Below are 14,786 nucleotides of genomic sequence, written 5' to 3' on the forward strand. Positions count from 1 at the left end.
GGCATATGATATTTGTCTTTCTTTTTCTGACTTACTAGGTCCATCCATGTTGCTACAAATGACATTATTTCATTCTTTTTTCATGGCTGAGTAATATTCCAGTATATATCATCTTTATTCATCTGTCAATAGACATTTAGGCTGCTTCCACATCTCAGCTATTCTAAATAGTGCTTCTATGAACATAGGGGTCCATGTATTTCTTCGAATTATAGTTTGTATGGATATATGCCCAGGAGTTGGATTGCTGGATGATATGGCAACTCTATTTTTAGGGTTTTTTTTAGTAACCTCCATACTGTTCTCCATAGTGGCTGCACCTTAAAATGTTTCTTCACTTTTCAAAGCTTTTACCCTCTTTTTAAAATAATCTTTGTATAGCAGTGACTTTGCTTTGCTCTATCATGATCTTTGGGTGGCTTATCGTCTGAGAACTTTGTGTTTTCTCTCTTCCCAGGAGCTTTCAAGGTCTAAGTGAAATAAGCCATTTCTTTTCTGAAATAGCAAAATCTATCTTGGCTTGAATGACTTGATTTAAAATCATGCTAATCGTACATTGTTCTCCCCAAAATGTAATCCCTGAATAGCTCAGAAAATTCTTATCGTCCTGGAAGTTTTAGGGACAAGCATAAGTCTTTACTTCTTTCCTATCCACCAGAAGCTCAGCATAGTGCTTCATGAATATTTCCCTATCAACTAAAACTACATGTATTTAAATATCCTAAGCCTGAAGTTATCTTTTTCTGGTCTGAAAGTCCAGGGGAAGCCCATTTTCACCCAACTAATTTAAAAAAGTAAAACAATAGGAAAAAAATTTTCCCCTTATTTTTTAAGTTAATAACACATGGGCATACATTTCTATAATACATTGATTAAAGCCCTCTAAGAAACGTCAGAAATAAACTGAAGATCTTCAGCCTATTTGCTTGAGGAGTTTTCCAGGTACAATTCTTAATAAAGAATATGCTGATGGCTGACCTTCTAGTGAAATGTTACATGTTCCTACTTAGGAACTCTCTTTGGATTCATGCAGGATTTAACTTAGAAATATATTTAGGAACCTGATAAGTTGATGTCCATGTGATTCTATATTAATTAAAATACTTGACTAAACTTGATTAAATTCTTCCTTTTCCTTAACTGTGAGATTTCAAGAGTTCTTAGATACGTTATTTAAACACACATTGTTTTGGTAAATATTTACATACTTCTTTGATTTGTTTCTAATACAGGGACCTCCTGGAATACAAAGAGTACAACAGACCCTCAGTGAATATTATCACAAGGTATGGCTTCTTTTACTCACATGTTGTACACAGAGGTTTTATGTGATGGTGTATTTGAAAAAAATAAATAAATAAACATAATAAACTGCTGGGCTTTGAAATATAATCACATTACCTAACATCTTTCCATAATGAAAATATGTTTCAAAAAAGTATTTTGCTCAGCATCTCATTACAAACCCAGGATTTTGTCTTTATTTTTTAAGTTTATTTCAAAGTTTGTAAAACTTCATGCCAAAAATTAATGCAAAAACCATGTTTAACCATTGATAACATCATATATCTAGCTTCCCAAAAGACAAAAAAGATTATTTGCTACCTTAAAGCTCTGGGTAGGTGATAGATTTCCTACCCAACTACCAGGTGCTGTATTAAAATCTCCAGTGAATTTTTACATTCTATAGGTCAAGACTGGAAGTCCCTCACCTTTCAGGAAGGAGGCACTTTAACTTCTCCAAGCTTTTTAAATTACACTTGGTTTGGGTAGAATATGACATAGACATATCTGAGTACCAAAAGGCAGGATAGTTTGGCCTCCAATTCTACAAGGAGGCACAATAGACACAGAATGAGTGTTGACAGCCAAGTGAGACTCAGGGACCTGAGACCATTGGTTGACTCATCATTCAGCACTTTGTGTGGGGCATTCTGTCCACTGACTTGGATCCCTTTTAACATCTAGTTTATCGTCAATAAGCTGCTGGTGAGTAATGGCAGCAAACCCAGAGAAGCAAATTTAGAGACATTCCCCTTTGTCTCCTGTGTTCTTGGTCTCCCTTCCTGTAAATTCCTCTGACTGCTCTTGTTCCCCTGTTTTAAAATCCCAAAGAAACACTCTGTGCCTGTGTCAGTAAATGTCTTGAAGATAGCAAGTGCTCAGAAAAGTGTTTATTAAATGACAAGTTAATTCATTCAAAATCCCAATTCTTCTCACATCAGATTAAGTTCAGCATAAAGATGTGAACCATTTGTGGCTGATAAATTTTAAATCAAAAGTATGGAAAGTCAGGTGTTCCCATTGTGGCTCAGTGGTAACAAACCCAACTAGTATCCATGAGGATGCAGGTTCAATCCCTGATCTCACTCGGTGGGTTAAAAGATCCGGCATTGCTCTGAGCTCTGGTATAGGTCATAGGTTGCAGATGTGGCTCAGATCTGGAATTGCTGTGGCTGTGGCGTAGGCTGGCAGCTGTAGCTCCAGTTCAACCCCTAGCCCGGGAACTTCCATATGCCATGGGTGTGGCCCTAAAAAGCAAAAAAAAAAAGTATGGAAAGTCTCTTCCACTTCCTGAATAATCTTGTCTAATGTTTTCTCCTATTTTTCCATGGAATATTATATTAGGAAAAATGTTAAAGGTATATTTTATGCCTGTTTAGTAGGCATTTTCTGAAAAACTCTATCTATTCTAGCTTTTTCAAATCAATCAGGCTTGGCCCACATGAAAAAAAAAGTAAGAGAAACAAGTCTAAAATTAATCAATTAAAATACCGTGTATTTCTGTAAATGACATCTATTTGTACAAAATAGGATTTATTATAAATGCTTCAAAATAATGGAATGAGTAGGCTCTGGTGTTACGTTGTCAGCTAGAAAAATTTAAAGAATGCAGTATAGTCCTACCACCTTTGGCATAAAATTTACCAAGTTGCTACTCGGCTACTTACATATTTGCTGTCCCTTGCAAAACTTTTAATGCTCATATCTTTACAAGTCTCCCAACACTACTTCTATATATAATTTATCATGGCGATGAGTCAGTTTTCCCTTAAATGAAGATCTATGGTGCTTTATATTTTAGAGTCTAAAGTTCAGAATGTAAATTTTTAACTTTATAAGATTATATTTTCCCCCAAATAGGGCTGACTAGAGTAGGTCGTGAAGAGTCTTGCTAACAGCAAACTGGTTCTTTGATTTTAGATAGTGACTCACCTAAAAGAGCTCCAGCTAATCTTACTACCATTACAGGATTGAGGTTCACAGGTATTTAGTCCATCTGTGCTCAAAATGTGATTCAGAACTGGAACATAACTAGATAAAGAGGAGAGATCATGGCTTTTCTCTCACAAATGAAACATTACCATTTAACATTGGTAATGGCTTTAGACCCATCTGGGAATTAAAAGAAGGTAACTTTCCAAATACTTGACCGCTTCCTTCTGAGAATACCTAGGGCTGTTTCACCAAGGTCTCACCAGGATAGATAGGGGTGAGGGCTGCGTCTTCCCAGTACCTACACAGAGCAACCTCTCTGGATTGTAACCGCCACCTCCTCACCCTCAGCTTCACAAAAGAGCCAAATATGCCATGGTGAGTGGCATGCCTGTTTCCACTTGGTGGTGTCCCCACCCACTCCTTGCCAGTCCCACCTGTTTTGAGTGTTGAGACTGTTTCAATTTGCAGGTTATTGCATGCCTAATGGTCTGTCTGTAGCTAATAAGCCCAGAAAGAAAGGGGGCCCTGAGTGAAACTTTCCTGGAGATTAAGTAATGGACCAGGTATGGAAACATATAAAATGACATCCAAGGTTAAAATAATCTTTCCTTTTAAATTGGCATTGATTTATGTAATGTCTGCATTTGAGTCCTGCACCTCAGCGCCTCAGCTTGCAGCAGCTTCAGCTATCCTGCAGCCTGGATTCTGCTGAAGCAGCTGCCCCAAGGAGGATGACAAGCAGACTGCTCATACGCCTTCCCTCCCCATTCTAATCTGAAGGAGCTCATGGCTCATTCTCTCATCCCAGGAATCCTCAGAGGCAAAGGAATTGCCTTTTGGCCCATATATGAGTTGATTTTTTTTTCTACAATTTTCCTTATTTCATCAGAGGGAGAGGCTCAGACATAAGAAGCCCTCTCCTCTCACAGCACAAATCAAAAAAGGACTTGGAGAAGGAAAAAAGAATGTGAGGAATAGAAAGACTAAAGAGGAAGGTCAGGATGATTATATAAGTGTGTTTTTATGTATTTTTGCATGCCCTCTTGAGGATGCAAAGAATAAAATGGAGATTTCCCTCTCCATCACAAAAATAATTTGCAAAACATCTGCTCCCATTCTGCAAGACTGTTTGGAAAGTAGCAGCAATGCTTAGTTTATTCTTCCCCTCAAGGAAAATCTGCTTTCAATCCAGCAAACTGCTCTGCATTGTCTTCAGCTCCAGGGATTTTAATAAAAATTTGGTAGACTCTGTCACCTGCTAAAGCCATCAGATCCAGAGTTCCTTGCAACAACCTCTAGATGGGAAAGCAAAGAGAAAAAAAGCATTAACTGTGGAGGTCAAGTACTGGCAGATTTTACTTTTGATATTGTTTTTAAAGATCCACATGAAAATGCATATATAGTTAGTTATCTTGACATCACCACACTCTGCAGTTTGCAGAGAATCAGTCTCATCTGTTGGAGATTAATGCTGCATGCTGCACCTCCCAGGAACCAATTTTGGTGTTCACTTCTCCAAATTGTTAATCAAAAAAAACCAATTTGCTAGCAAAATAATCTATTTCCTTTTCTAGTATCAAATCACAACTTCATTTTCATATACACAGACTAGAAAGGATAAGAAAACATTTCTCCAAAATCAAAGACTCAAGGTCTTTCCAAAGCAGCGACTTAACACCAAGGATGGCACAGAAAATGATGGGTTCCTTGGACACGCTAGAGGCAACCCTTCTGGGTGTGGAAGATTTAGAAATTAAATTAAGAAGTCCTAACTTCCTGTGTCTCCCTCCCACTGCCCCAGAATCTACTAGCTTTGGGAAACATCATGGATTTAGGCACAGACATGGATTTTTGGATATTAGCTTTATTACAGAGAACCCTAAAACTCTCTTGGGTCATCTCCCTCCCATACTTGGAGCTAGTGAAATGTATTCTTGCCAGGACCTGAGAAGTTGGATCTAGAGCCAGCCTTAGGCCTTCTTATCAAGTGGGTACAGCTCTCTTAGGCCACATGGTATATTTTAACTTGCTAGGGCTACTCTAGCAAAGCATCACAAACTGAGTGGCTTAAACATCTGAAATGTATTGTCTCACAGCTTTGATGGTGTGGGCAGGGCCACATTGTCTCTGAAGCTGCTAGAGAGGTGTGTCAAGACCTCACTGCTAGCTTCTGGAAGCTCCTTGGCTTGTGGCTGCATAACTCCCATCTTCACATGACGTCCTCCCCATGTGTATGTCTCTGTATCCAAAGTTCATTTTTATAAAGACACAGTCATATTGAATTAGGGATCTACCTTCTCCCTAGGGATCAAACCCACAACCTCATGGTTCTCCAGCATGACCTGAGCTTAAATAATTACTTTTGCAAAGAGCTTATTTCTAACTGAGGTCACATGCTGAAGTACTGTATGTTAGGACTAAAACAGAGGACTTATGGGGGCAGGGAGTGGACACCATTCAATGCATAACAGATAACCTGATTTTTTAAAATATTGTGTCCTGTCATGTTTAGGATTGACTAAGTTCCCAAAGACCAAGCTGGGAAATTTTTAATGACTTCGTATCCTGTAAGGTGGTTCATGTCCTTGGTCTTATTTATTTATTTATTTATATCTTTTTAGGGCCGCACCTGCGGCATATGGAGTTTCCCAGGCTAGGGGTCTAATTGGAGCTGTAGCTGCCTGCCTACCTCACAGTCACAGCAACACCAGATCCAAGCTTCATCTTAGACCTAACCACAACTCAGGGCAATGCCAGATCCTTAACCCACTGAGCAAGGCCAGGGATCAAACCCAGAACCTCATAGTTTCTAGTCAGATTTGTTTCCGCTATGCCACAACAGGAACTCCTGGTCTTTTTTGTTAGACTGAGCCATGGGAAATTGCTAATGTTTGACTCTTTGGAGCCTATAAAAATGGCTTTCTCCAAGTTTAGCCTACACATGTCTATTAATTCTCTTCTTTCCACAGAACACTCTCTTGAGATCAATTGAAATAGCATGAGTCTTCCCACTTCCTGACTACAGATTACATCAACCTTTTTCCCACAAGAGAAAAAATATATTCCAACATCCAAAATGCTTTTTTAAATTTTTTTCTATTTTTATTGAAGTATAAGTGTTCTGTAATATTATATTAGTTTTAGGTGTACAACATAGTGGTTCAATATTTTTACAGCATATACCCCATTTAAAATTGTTATAAGCTATTGGCTATATTCCCTGTGCTATACAATATAACCTTGTTGCTTATTTATTTTATACATAGTAGTTTGTACCTCTTAATCCCCTACCTCTAGCTCACCTCTCCATTGGTAACCACTAGTTTGTTCTCTATATCTGTGAGTCTGTTTCTGTTTTGTTATATACATTCCTTTGTCTTATTTTTAAAATTCCATGTATAAGTGATAATATAAAGTATTTGTCTTTCTCTGTCTAACATATTTCACTAAGGCATAATACCCCCAAACCAATCCATGTTGAAAATATCAGAATTTCATAATTTTTACGGCTGAGTAGTATTTCATTATATGTATATATATATATATATATATATATATATATGTATGTATACACACACACATACATACATATGTATATATACTACTTATTCTTTATCCACTTACCTGTTGATAGACACATAGGTAGCTTCCACTTCTTGGCTGTTGTAAATATGCTGCTAGGAACATTGGGGTTCACATATCTTTTCAAATTAATGTGTTTTTTAAATTTGGATACATACCAAGGAGTAGAATTACTGGATTAATGGTAGTTCTAGTTTTAGTTTTTTAAGGAAACCCCATACTGTTTTCTATAGTGGCTCTACCAATTTACATTCCCACTCTTCATCCTTGCCTACATTTGCCATATGTAGACTTTTTGATGATAACCATTCTGATGAGTATAAGGCAATATCATAGTATGGCTTTGATTTCCATTTCTCTGAAGATTAGCAATGTTGAGCATTTTTCAATGTGACTTTTGGCCTTCTATATATCTTCTTTGGAAAAAAAAGTCTATTCAGGTCTCTGACCTTTTTTTTTTTTTTTTTTTTTGCTATTTCTTTGGGCCACTCCCGCGGCACATGGAGGTTCCCAGGCTAGGGGTCGAATCGGAGCTGTGGGCACCGGCCTACGCCTCTCTGACCATTTTTTAATCAGATTGTCTCTTCTTTTGATATTGAGTTGTATGAGCTGTTTATATATTTTAGAACCCCTTATCAGTCATATCATTTGAGAATATTTTCTCCTATTCCATAAGTTGTCTTCTCATTTTGCTGATGGCTTCCTTTGCTGTACAAAAGTTTTTAAGTTTAATTAGATCCCATTAGTTTATTTTTGCTTTTGTTTCTTTTGCCTGAGGAGACAGATCCAAAAAATATTGCTACAGTTTCTATCAAAGAGTGTTAAGCCTATGTTCTTTTCTAGGAGTTTTATGGTATCAGGTCTTACCTTTAGGTCTTTAATTCATTTTGAGTTTATTTTTGTATGTGGTGTGAGAAAATGTTCTAACTTTATTCTTTTACATATAGCTGTTCAGTTTTCCCAGCACCACTTATTGAAGACATTGTCTTTTCTCCACTGTGTATTCTTGCTTCCTTTGTTTTAAAACAGTTGACTATTAATTGGTTTATTTCTAAGCTACCTACTGTGTTCCATTGAGCTATGTGCCTTTTTGTACCAGTATCATACTGTTCTGATTACTGTAGCTTTGTAAAATAGTCTGAAGTCAGGGAGTGTTATACCTCTAGTTTTGTTATTTTTCTGTCAAGGTTGCTTTGGCAATTCCAGGTCTTTTGTGGTTCCATATAAAGTTTGGGATTACTTGTTCTAGTTCTGTGAAAAATATTTTGATAAGAGATTGGATTAAATCTATATTTTGCTTTGGATATTATGGCCATATTAATAACATTAATTCTTCCAATCCATGAACATAGTGTATCTTTCCATTTCTTTGTATCTTCTTCAATTTCCTTAATTATTGTTTTATAGTTTTCAAAACATAAGTCTTTCACCTTCTTGGTTAAGTTTATTCCTAGGTATTTTATTCCTTCTCATTTGATTTTAAACAGAATTGTTTTATTGCTTTCTCTTTCTGATAGTTTCTTATTAGTGTATAGAAAAGCAACAGATTTTTGTATGTTTATCTCATATCTTGCAACTATATTGAATTCATTTATTGAGTCTAATAGTTTTTTGGTTGAGACTTTAGGGTTTCCTATATATGGCATCAAGTCATATGCAAATAGTGCCAGTTTACTTCTTTCCTTCCAACTTGAATGCTTATTATTTCTTTTTCTTGTTTGATTACCATGGGTGGGATTTCCAATATTGTGTTAAATAAAAGTAGCAAGAATGCACATACATGTCTTCTTCCTGATTTTAGAGAAAAGGCTTTCAACTTTCCACTATTGAATATGATGTTAGCTATAGGTTTACTATATTGAGATATGCCTCCTCTACACCAACTTGATAAGAGTTTTTTAATCATGAATAGATGTTGAATTTTGTCAATTGCTTTTTCTGTGTCTAATGAGATGGTCATGTGATATTTATCCTTCCTTTTTTAATGTGGTATATCACATTGATCAATTTGCAAACATTGAACCATACTTGCATCCCTAGAATAAATCCTATTTGATCATGGTATATGATTCCTGATATATTGTTGAATTTCATTTGCTAATTTTTGCTGAAGATTTTTGCATTTATATCCAGCAGAGAAATTTCCTTCCTTCCTTCCTTCCTTTCTTTCTTTCTTTTTTTCTTTCTTTCTTTCTCTCTTTCTTTCTTTCTTTCTTTCTTTCTTTCTCTCTCTCTCTCTCTCTCTCTCTTTCTTTCTTTCTTTTTTGTGTGTCTTCGTCTGGTTTTTGTATCAGAGCAATGGGTAGCCTCATAGAATGAATTTGTGTGTTCCCTCCTCTTCAGTTTTTCTGAATAGTTTAAGAAGAGTAGGTATCAACTTTTCTTTATATGTTCAGTAGAATTCCCCTGTGAAACTGTCCAGTCTTGGAGTTTGTTTGCTTGGATTTTTTTTATTACAAATTCAATTTCACTACTAGTGATTCATCTGTTAAGGTAGTCTATTTCTTCCTCTCTCAGTCTTGAAAGATTATGTGTTTCTAGAAATTTATTTCCTTCTTCTAGATTGTCCAATTTGTTGGCCTGTAGCTGGTTGTGGTATTATCATATGATTTTTTTCTGTCTATGTGGTATCATTTGTTATTTCACCTCCTTCCTTCTTATTTCGTTTATTTGGGTACTGTTTTTTTCTTGATGAGCTTCACTAAAAGCTTATCAGCTTTGTTTATCTTTTCAAACAAACAGCTCTTGGTTTCATTGATCTTTTCTAGGTTTGTTTGTTTGTTTTTGATCTCTATTTTATTTATTTCTTTTCTGTTTTTTCTTCCATTTCCTTTTTCCTGCTGTTCTTCTTTTTACCTTTCCTTTAAATGGTAGGTTAAGTTGTTTGAGGTTTTTCTTATTTCTTGAGGTAGGTCTATATCAGTATAAAATTCCCTTTAGAACTGCCTTTGCTATATCCCATAGATACTGGAAATGTTTTTATTTACATTTGACTTCAGGAATTTTCTGATTTCCTCTTTGATTTCTGTGTTGATCTATTGATTTTTTTATAACATGGTGTTTCGTCTCCAAGTGTTTGTGTTTTTCCCATTTTTCTTCCTATAATTGATTTCTAGTTTCATACCATTGTGGTTAAAAAAAATGCTTGATATATTCTCTATCCTGTTAAAGTTGTTGAGATTTGTTTTGTGGCCTAGCATGTGATCTATTCTGGAAAACATTCCATGTGTATTTTGCTGGTTTGGGATGGAATGTCTATTAAGTCCAACTAGTCTAATGTATCATTTAAGACTACTGTATCCTTTTTTATTTCCTTTCTAAATGATCTGTCCATTGATGTAAGTAGAATGTTAAAATTCATCTAGTTTTATTGTATTATTGCCAATTTCTCCCTTTGTATCTGCTAACATTTGCTGTTTTATATATATATATATATATGTATGTATGTATATATATGTATGTATATATATATATGTATGTATGTATATATGTATATGTATGTATATATATATATATGTATGTATGTATATATATATGTATACACACACACACACACACACACACTTCTGTATTGGGTACTTACATGTTAACTACTGTAATATCTCATCTTGCTTTGATCCATTTTTCATTATATAATGCCCTTCTTTGTCTTTTGTTACTGATTTTGCTTTAAAGTCTATGTTGTCTGACATGAATATTGCTACCCTCTGTTTCTTGTCATTTCCATTTTCATGAAATATCTTTTTCCATCTTCTCACTTTTGTCTGTGTCATTAGCTCTGAAGTGAGTCTCTTGTAAGCATCATGTAGATGGGTCTTGTTTTGTTTATGCAATCAGCCACCCTATTTCTATTGATTGGAACATTTAGTCCATTGACATTTCAAGTGATTATAAACAAGTATGTACTTGCTAACATTTTGTTACTTGTTATCTGGTTGTTTTTGTCATTCCTCTTTGTTCTTTTCTTCCTGTAGTTTCTTCTCTTCTGGTTTGATCATTTTCTTTATGCTTGTGTTCCTTTCTAGTTTTCTGTGTATCTATTGTGGGGGGGTGTTATTTATTTTTTCTTGTGAACGTTGTTGATTTGTGATTATCATGTGGTTCATATATAGTTCCCATAACTATCTGTACTTATTTTAAAGTAGCAGTCTTCTAAGTTCAATCACAGAGATTTACATTTTTTATTCTTCTTTCCCACATCTTGTATTTTTAATGTCATATTTTATGTCTTCATCTTTATCCCTTCACTGTTTATTGTGGTTAATTGCACAATTTTTTCTTTTAATCTTTGTATTATTTTAAGTCATTGATTCACAAACATTACTATATATCACCCTTTACAATTGGGATTGGGATTTTCCTTTCCTATATATTCTTACTTCTTACTGTAGCCTTTTCTTTTTCACTTAGAGATAACCCTTTACATTTTTTTAGGGTAAATTTAGTGTTGATTAACTCTTTAAGTTTTTTTCTTGTCTGAGAAGTTATTTATCACTCCTTTGATTAAAAATGATAACTTTGCTATGTAGAATATTCTAGGTTGTAGGTTTTTTCCTTTCAGCACTTTAAATGCATCATTCCATTACCCTTTGGCCTATAAATTTTCTGCAAAGAAATCAGTTGATAGTATTATGGGGGTTTACTCATATATGATTCTTTGTTTTTATTTTACTGCCTTTAGAATTCTCTTTTTATTTTTAACTTTTGCCATATGATATGTCTTGTGTGGGTCTGTTTGGGTTCATCATGTTTGGGATCATCTGTACTTCCTGTACTTGAATATCTTTTCCTTCTTTAGGTTTGGGAAGTTTTCAGCCATAATTACATCAAATACATTTTTAACTATTTTCTCTATTTCTCCTTTGGGAACCATGTGGTTCAAATGTTGGTACACTTGATGTTGTTTCAGAGGTCCCTTAAACTGTTCTCATTTTTAACTTATTTTTCTTTTTGCTGTTCTGATTGGGTGATTTTCATTATTATCTTCCAGAGTATTTATGTGTTCTTCTGTATCACCTCATCTGCTCTTAATTCCTTCTGTTGTGTTTTTTTTTAACTCATTTATTTTATTCTTCAATTGTGACTGACTTGTTCTTTTTTTTATATTTTCTAGTACCTTGTTAAAATTCCCATTGTGTTCATCTACTCTTTTCTCTAATTTATTTATCATTCTTACTTTTAATGCTTTGAACTCTTTATCTGACAAATTCTTTTTTTAATTTGTTTTTTTAAGGGGTTTTCTTTGTTTAAATTGAATTAAATTCCTCTGTCTTATCATTTTTCTAACTCTCTCTGCCTCTATGAAATTAGGTAAAACAGTTAGCTATCTGGCCTTGAAAGGGTGTCCTTGTGTGAGAGCATCCCTCAGCAGTCTACATATGCATAGTAGCTTTGGTGGGAGAGCTGGATCCAACCTGAGCCTAAATTATATCTTCCCCTAGGTTGTGCTGAAGCTACCACCTTGGTAAGGGGGTGGGGCAGGAGATGGAGGGGATTAAGCCAGAACCAAGTGTTATCTGGAGCTTCACCTATGCTTAGTGGACATCACTACCCTATTGTGAGTGGGAGAAGGTTCCAAGTTGCTGGAGCAGAAGCCCTGAGGGTCAAGTCTGAGATGGCTCTGTTCCTTCTAAGTTTGTGCTCTCCCATCTCCCACCACCAGTACCCTTGCCCCAGAGGAGAGCAGGGCTGATGTAAGAGGGCCTGGAATGGGTGCTCATTGTGGATTAGGGCATGGGCTGTGGTGGTCCTGGCACTGTCAGAGTTCTTGACAACTGCCTGTCTATTGCCTACAGGAGTGACAGCAATGGCTGCTGTTCCCCTATTTAGATGCTATTCCAAGTCTGAGCTAACTCTGTACCCCATAATTGCACATGCACACCCATAGCTACAGCAGTCCTTGCCCTATTGTTGAACTGTGCAGCAGAACAAGTGAATCTGGGCTAGGCACACAGATTGGGCTATGGCATATGTTAAAGTGGCCACAGGAAACTTGCCAGAGTCCTAGAAAGTTTTCATCTGCTTTCTCCACCTTCTTTTTGGAGTAAATAAGTGTGTGTGCACTCTTCAAAGGCAGACTTTAGGTTTCATAGAGCCCCATTGTCAGTGCCACTTGTTTTCAAACCAACTAAGGAGATTCATACTCCTGATGTTAGACCCCAGGACTGGGGTGCCCAAAATGTGGTTCAAACCGCTCACTTCTCAGGGAGGATCTCTGAGCCTATGTAATCCCTTTCCTCTTCTATGTTCCCCACTGTGGGCACAGGTCTCAACCTGATTACTTCTCTTCTCTTCCTTCCTGATTTTGTATGGTCTTTCTTACAGTCTTGATTGTATAAGAGTCTGTCATTCTTTCACTTGTTTTCAGTGAGAATCGCCCCACATGTAGATGCATTATTGATATGACATGGGGGAGGTGAGCTCAGCATCCTCCTACTCTGCCATCTTGATCTCCCCAGAATTCCTGAAATGTGCAAGCTGAAAAGCACCCTATGCACAATAACCCTCACCACTTCAGCACAGAACCTTTCAAATGAACATGTTCAAAACTGTACAACTATTATAGGTATTCAGAAGGCTTTAAGAACCCATTCAGATAATATGACAGCAAGGCACAAAATGACCTAGTAAAATCAGAATAGCATCGGAAGCAGAACCACAGGTTCCAGAAACACAAGGATTATGTCTCTTATCATTTCTGTAGAACCAAGTAATTATCTAATACAATTAGCTTGGGGAAAGCAGAGAGAAAGAGCTCATATTTCAACAAATAAATGCAACTGAAGTTTAGGTTTGCCTCTGCCTTGAATATTGTTAGTCCAATTGTGGTGAACATGTGGAGAAGCCACTGAGGTTTCTTGATTAGATGGATTTCCTGACCTCACTGTTGAGTGAAGCAAACATATGGTGCTCTGCTATGTAGAAAATGTCTTGTTTTTTCTGGATATGAAAGCCTCCAGAAAAATCAAGATTTTTAAAACAATAGAGCATATGCATACTTGGTGCTACAGAGGCATTTCTTCATCCCACAGTATCTCTTATGCCTTTTAGATTGTTGAGGGACCAGAAGGGGAGAAGGATCTAAACCAATGTGCTACACCGTGAGATGCTGTTAGCAAATGTACTTTGGGTGCTTTGCTCTGCAATCCAGGAGTGTGGGGCCTACCAATCCAAAGACTATCTCTGGACAACTTATATCTTAGATCAAAGCATTTCACCTTCCCCAAATATCCTAGCATGCACACAGCCAAGGAGAATCTAATGGGTTGTACACAGTGATTGGTACCAGGCCCAAATGGCTAGTATTTTCAGGCAGTTCCTAAAATTGTTATATTCCTGTGCCAATTGCATCCAAACAACTTACCATTTGTATCTGCTGATTCTTTATGTGTGCATCTTGGAGTGTCATACCTCATTTTCAAATATGTCCTTGTAATAATTTTTGGCTTGGAATTTTGAGAGTATAATTTTTATTTTCAACTCATCTCAGACCAAAGGAGAAATGAGAGAATATCTGTCACAAGACCAGTAATAGCAGCAGTTATAAACTACTTATTTTTAATTGGGATAGCATGAGTAACATGAAGGCACATTAAAAATGTTAAAATATAGCAACAGTGATCTGAATAGGTACCTCTATATTTTTTTGTTGTTTTTGTTGAAATATTTCTGTACTTTTAATTTTTTCTACCAACATATGTATTTTTAATTAAAATTTTTTAATGGGAAAAAATACATAAATTAGAATTATTGGCTTATTTACTTAGCAAATATTTATGGAATGATTCCTACATGTTAGGTACTATGCTAGGCATGGGATAAGCATTCAATACTAGGTCATCATGGACCTTACATTCTAATGGAGGAGGGCAAGAATTTTCAAGCAAACACAAAATTTTATATGTTAGTATTATGAAGGAGAAACACAATGTCCAGTAAGAAGGTATGAGTGGAGAATCTGTGTGGAGACCCACAGGAGGTTTCCA

At 36.0% G+C, this 14,786-nt stretch overlaps 1 protein-coding gene across 5 annotated transcripts in view; it reads left to right on the forward strand.

The window, feature by feature from the left end:
• The window catches only part of COL19A1 (collagen type XIX alpha 1 chain), a 357,656-nt gene that overhangs the window by 248,552 nt on the left and 94,318 nt on the right, over positions 1-14,786 (forward strand). For all 5 annotated transcript variants that reach the window (XM_084958732.1, XM_003121272.6, XM_084958748.1 and 2 more), the window contains exon 18: positions 1,233-1,286. In XM_084958732.1, coding sequence (XP_084814858.1) covers positions 1,233-1,286 — 54 coding nt within the window. The remainder of the gene's footprint in view (positions 1-1,232; positions 1,287-14,786) is intronic.

This window comes from Sus scrofa, chromosome 1 (genome assembly GCF_054392235.1).
Source record: "Sus scrofa isolate SSC_HxYL_T2T_F1_AM1 chromosome 1, Sscrofa_HxYL_maternal_Yorkshire_Landrace_v2.0, whole genome shotgun sequence".
Lineage (NCBI taxonomy): Eukaryota > Metazoa > Chordata > Mammalia > Artiodactyla > Suidae > Sus > Sus scrofa.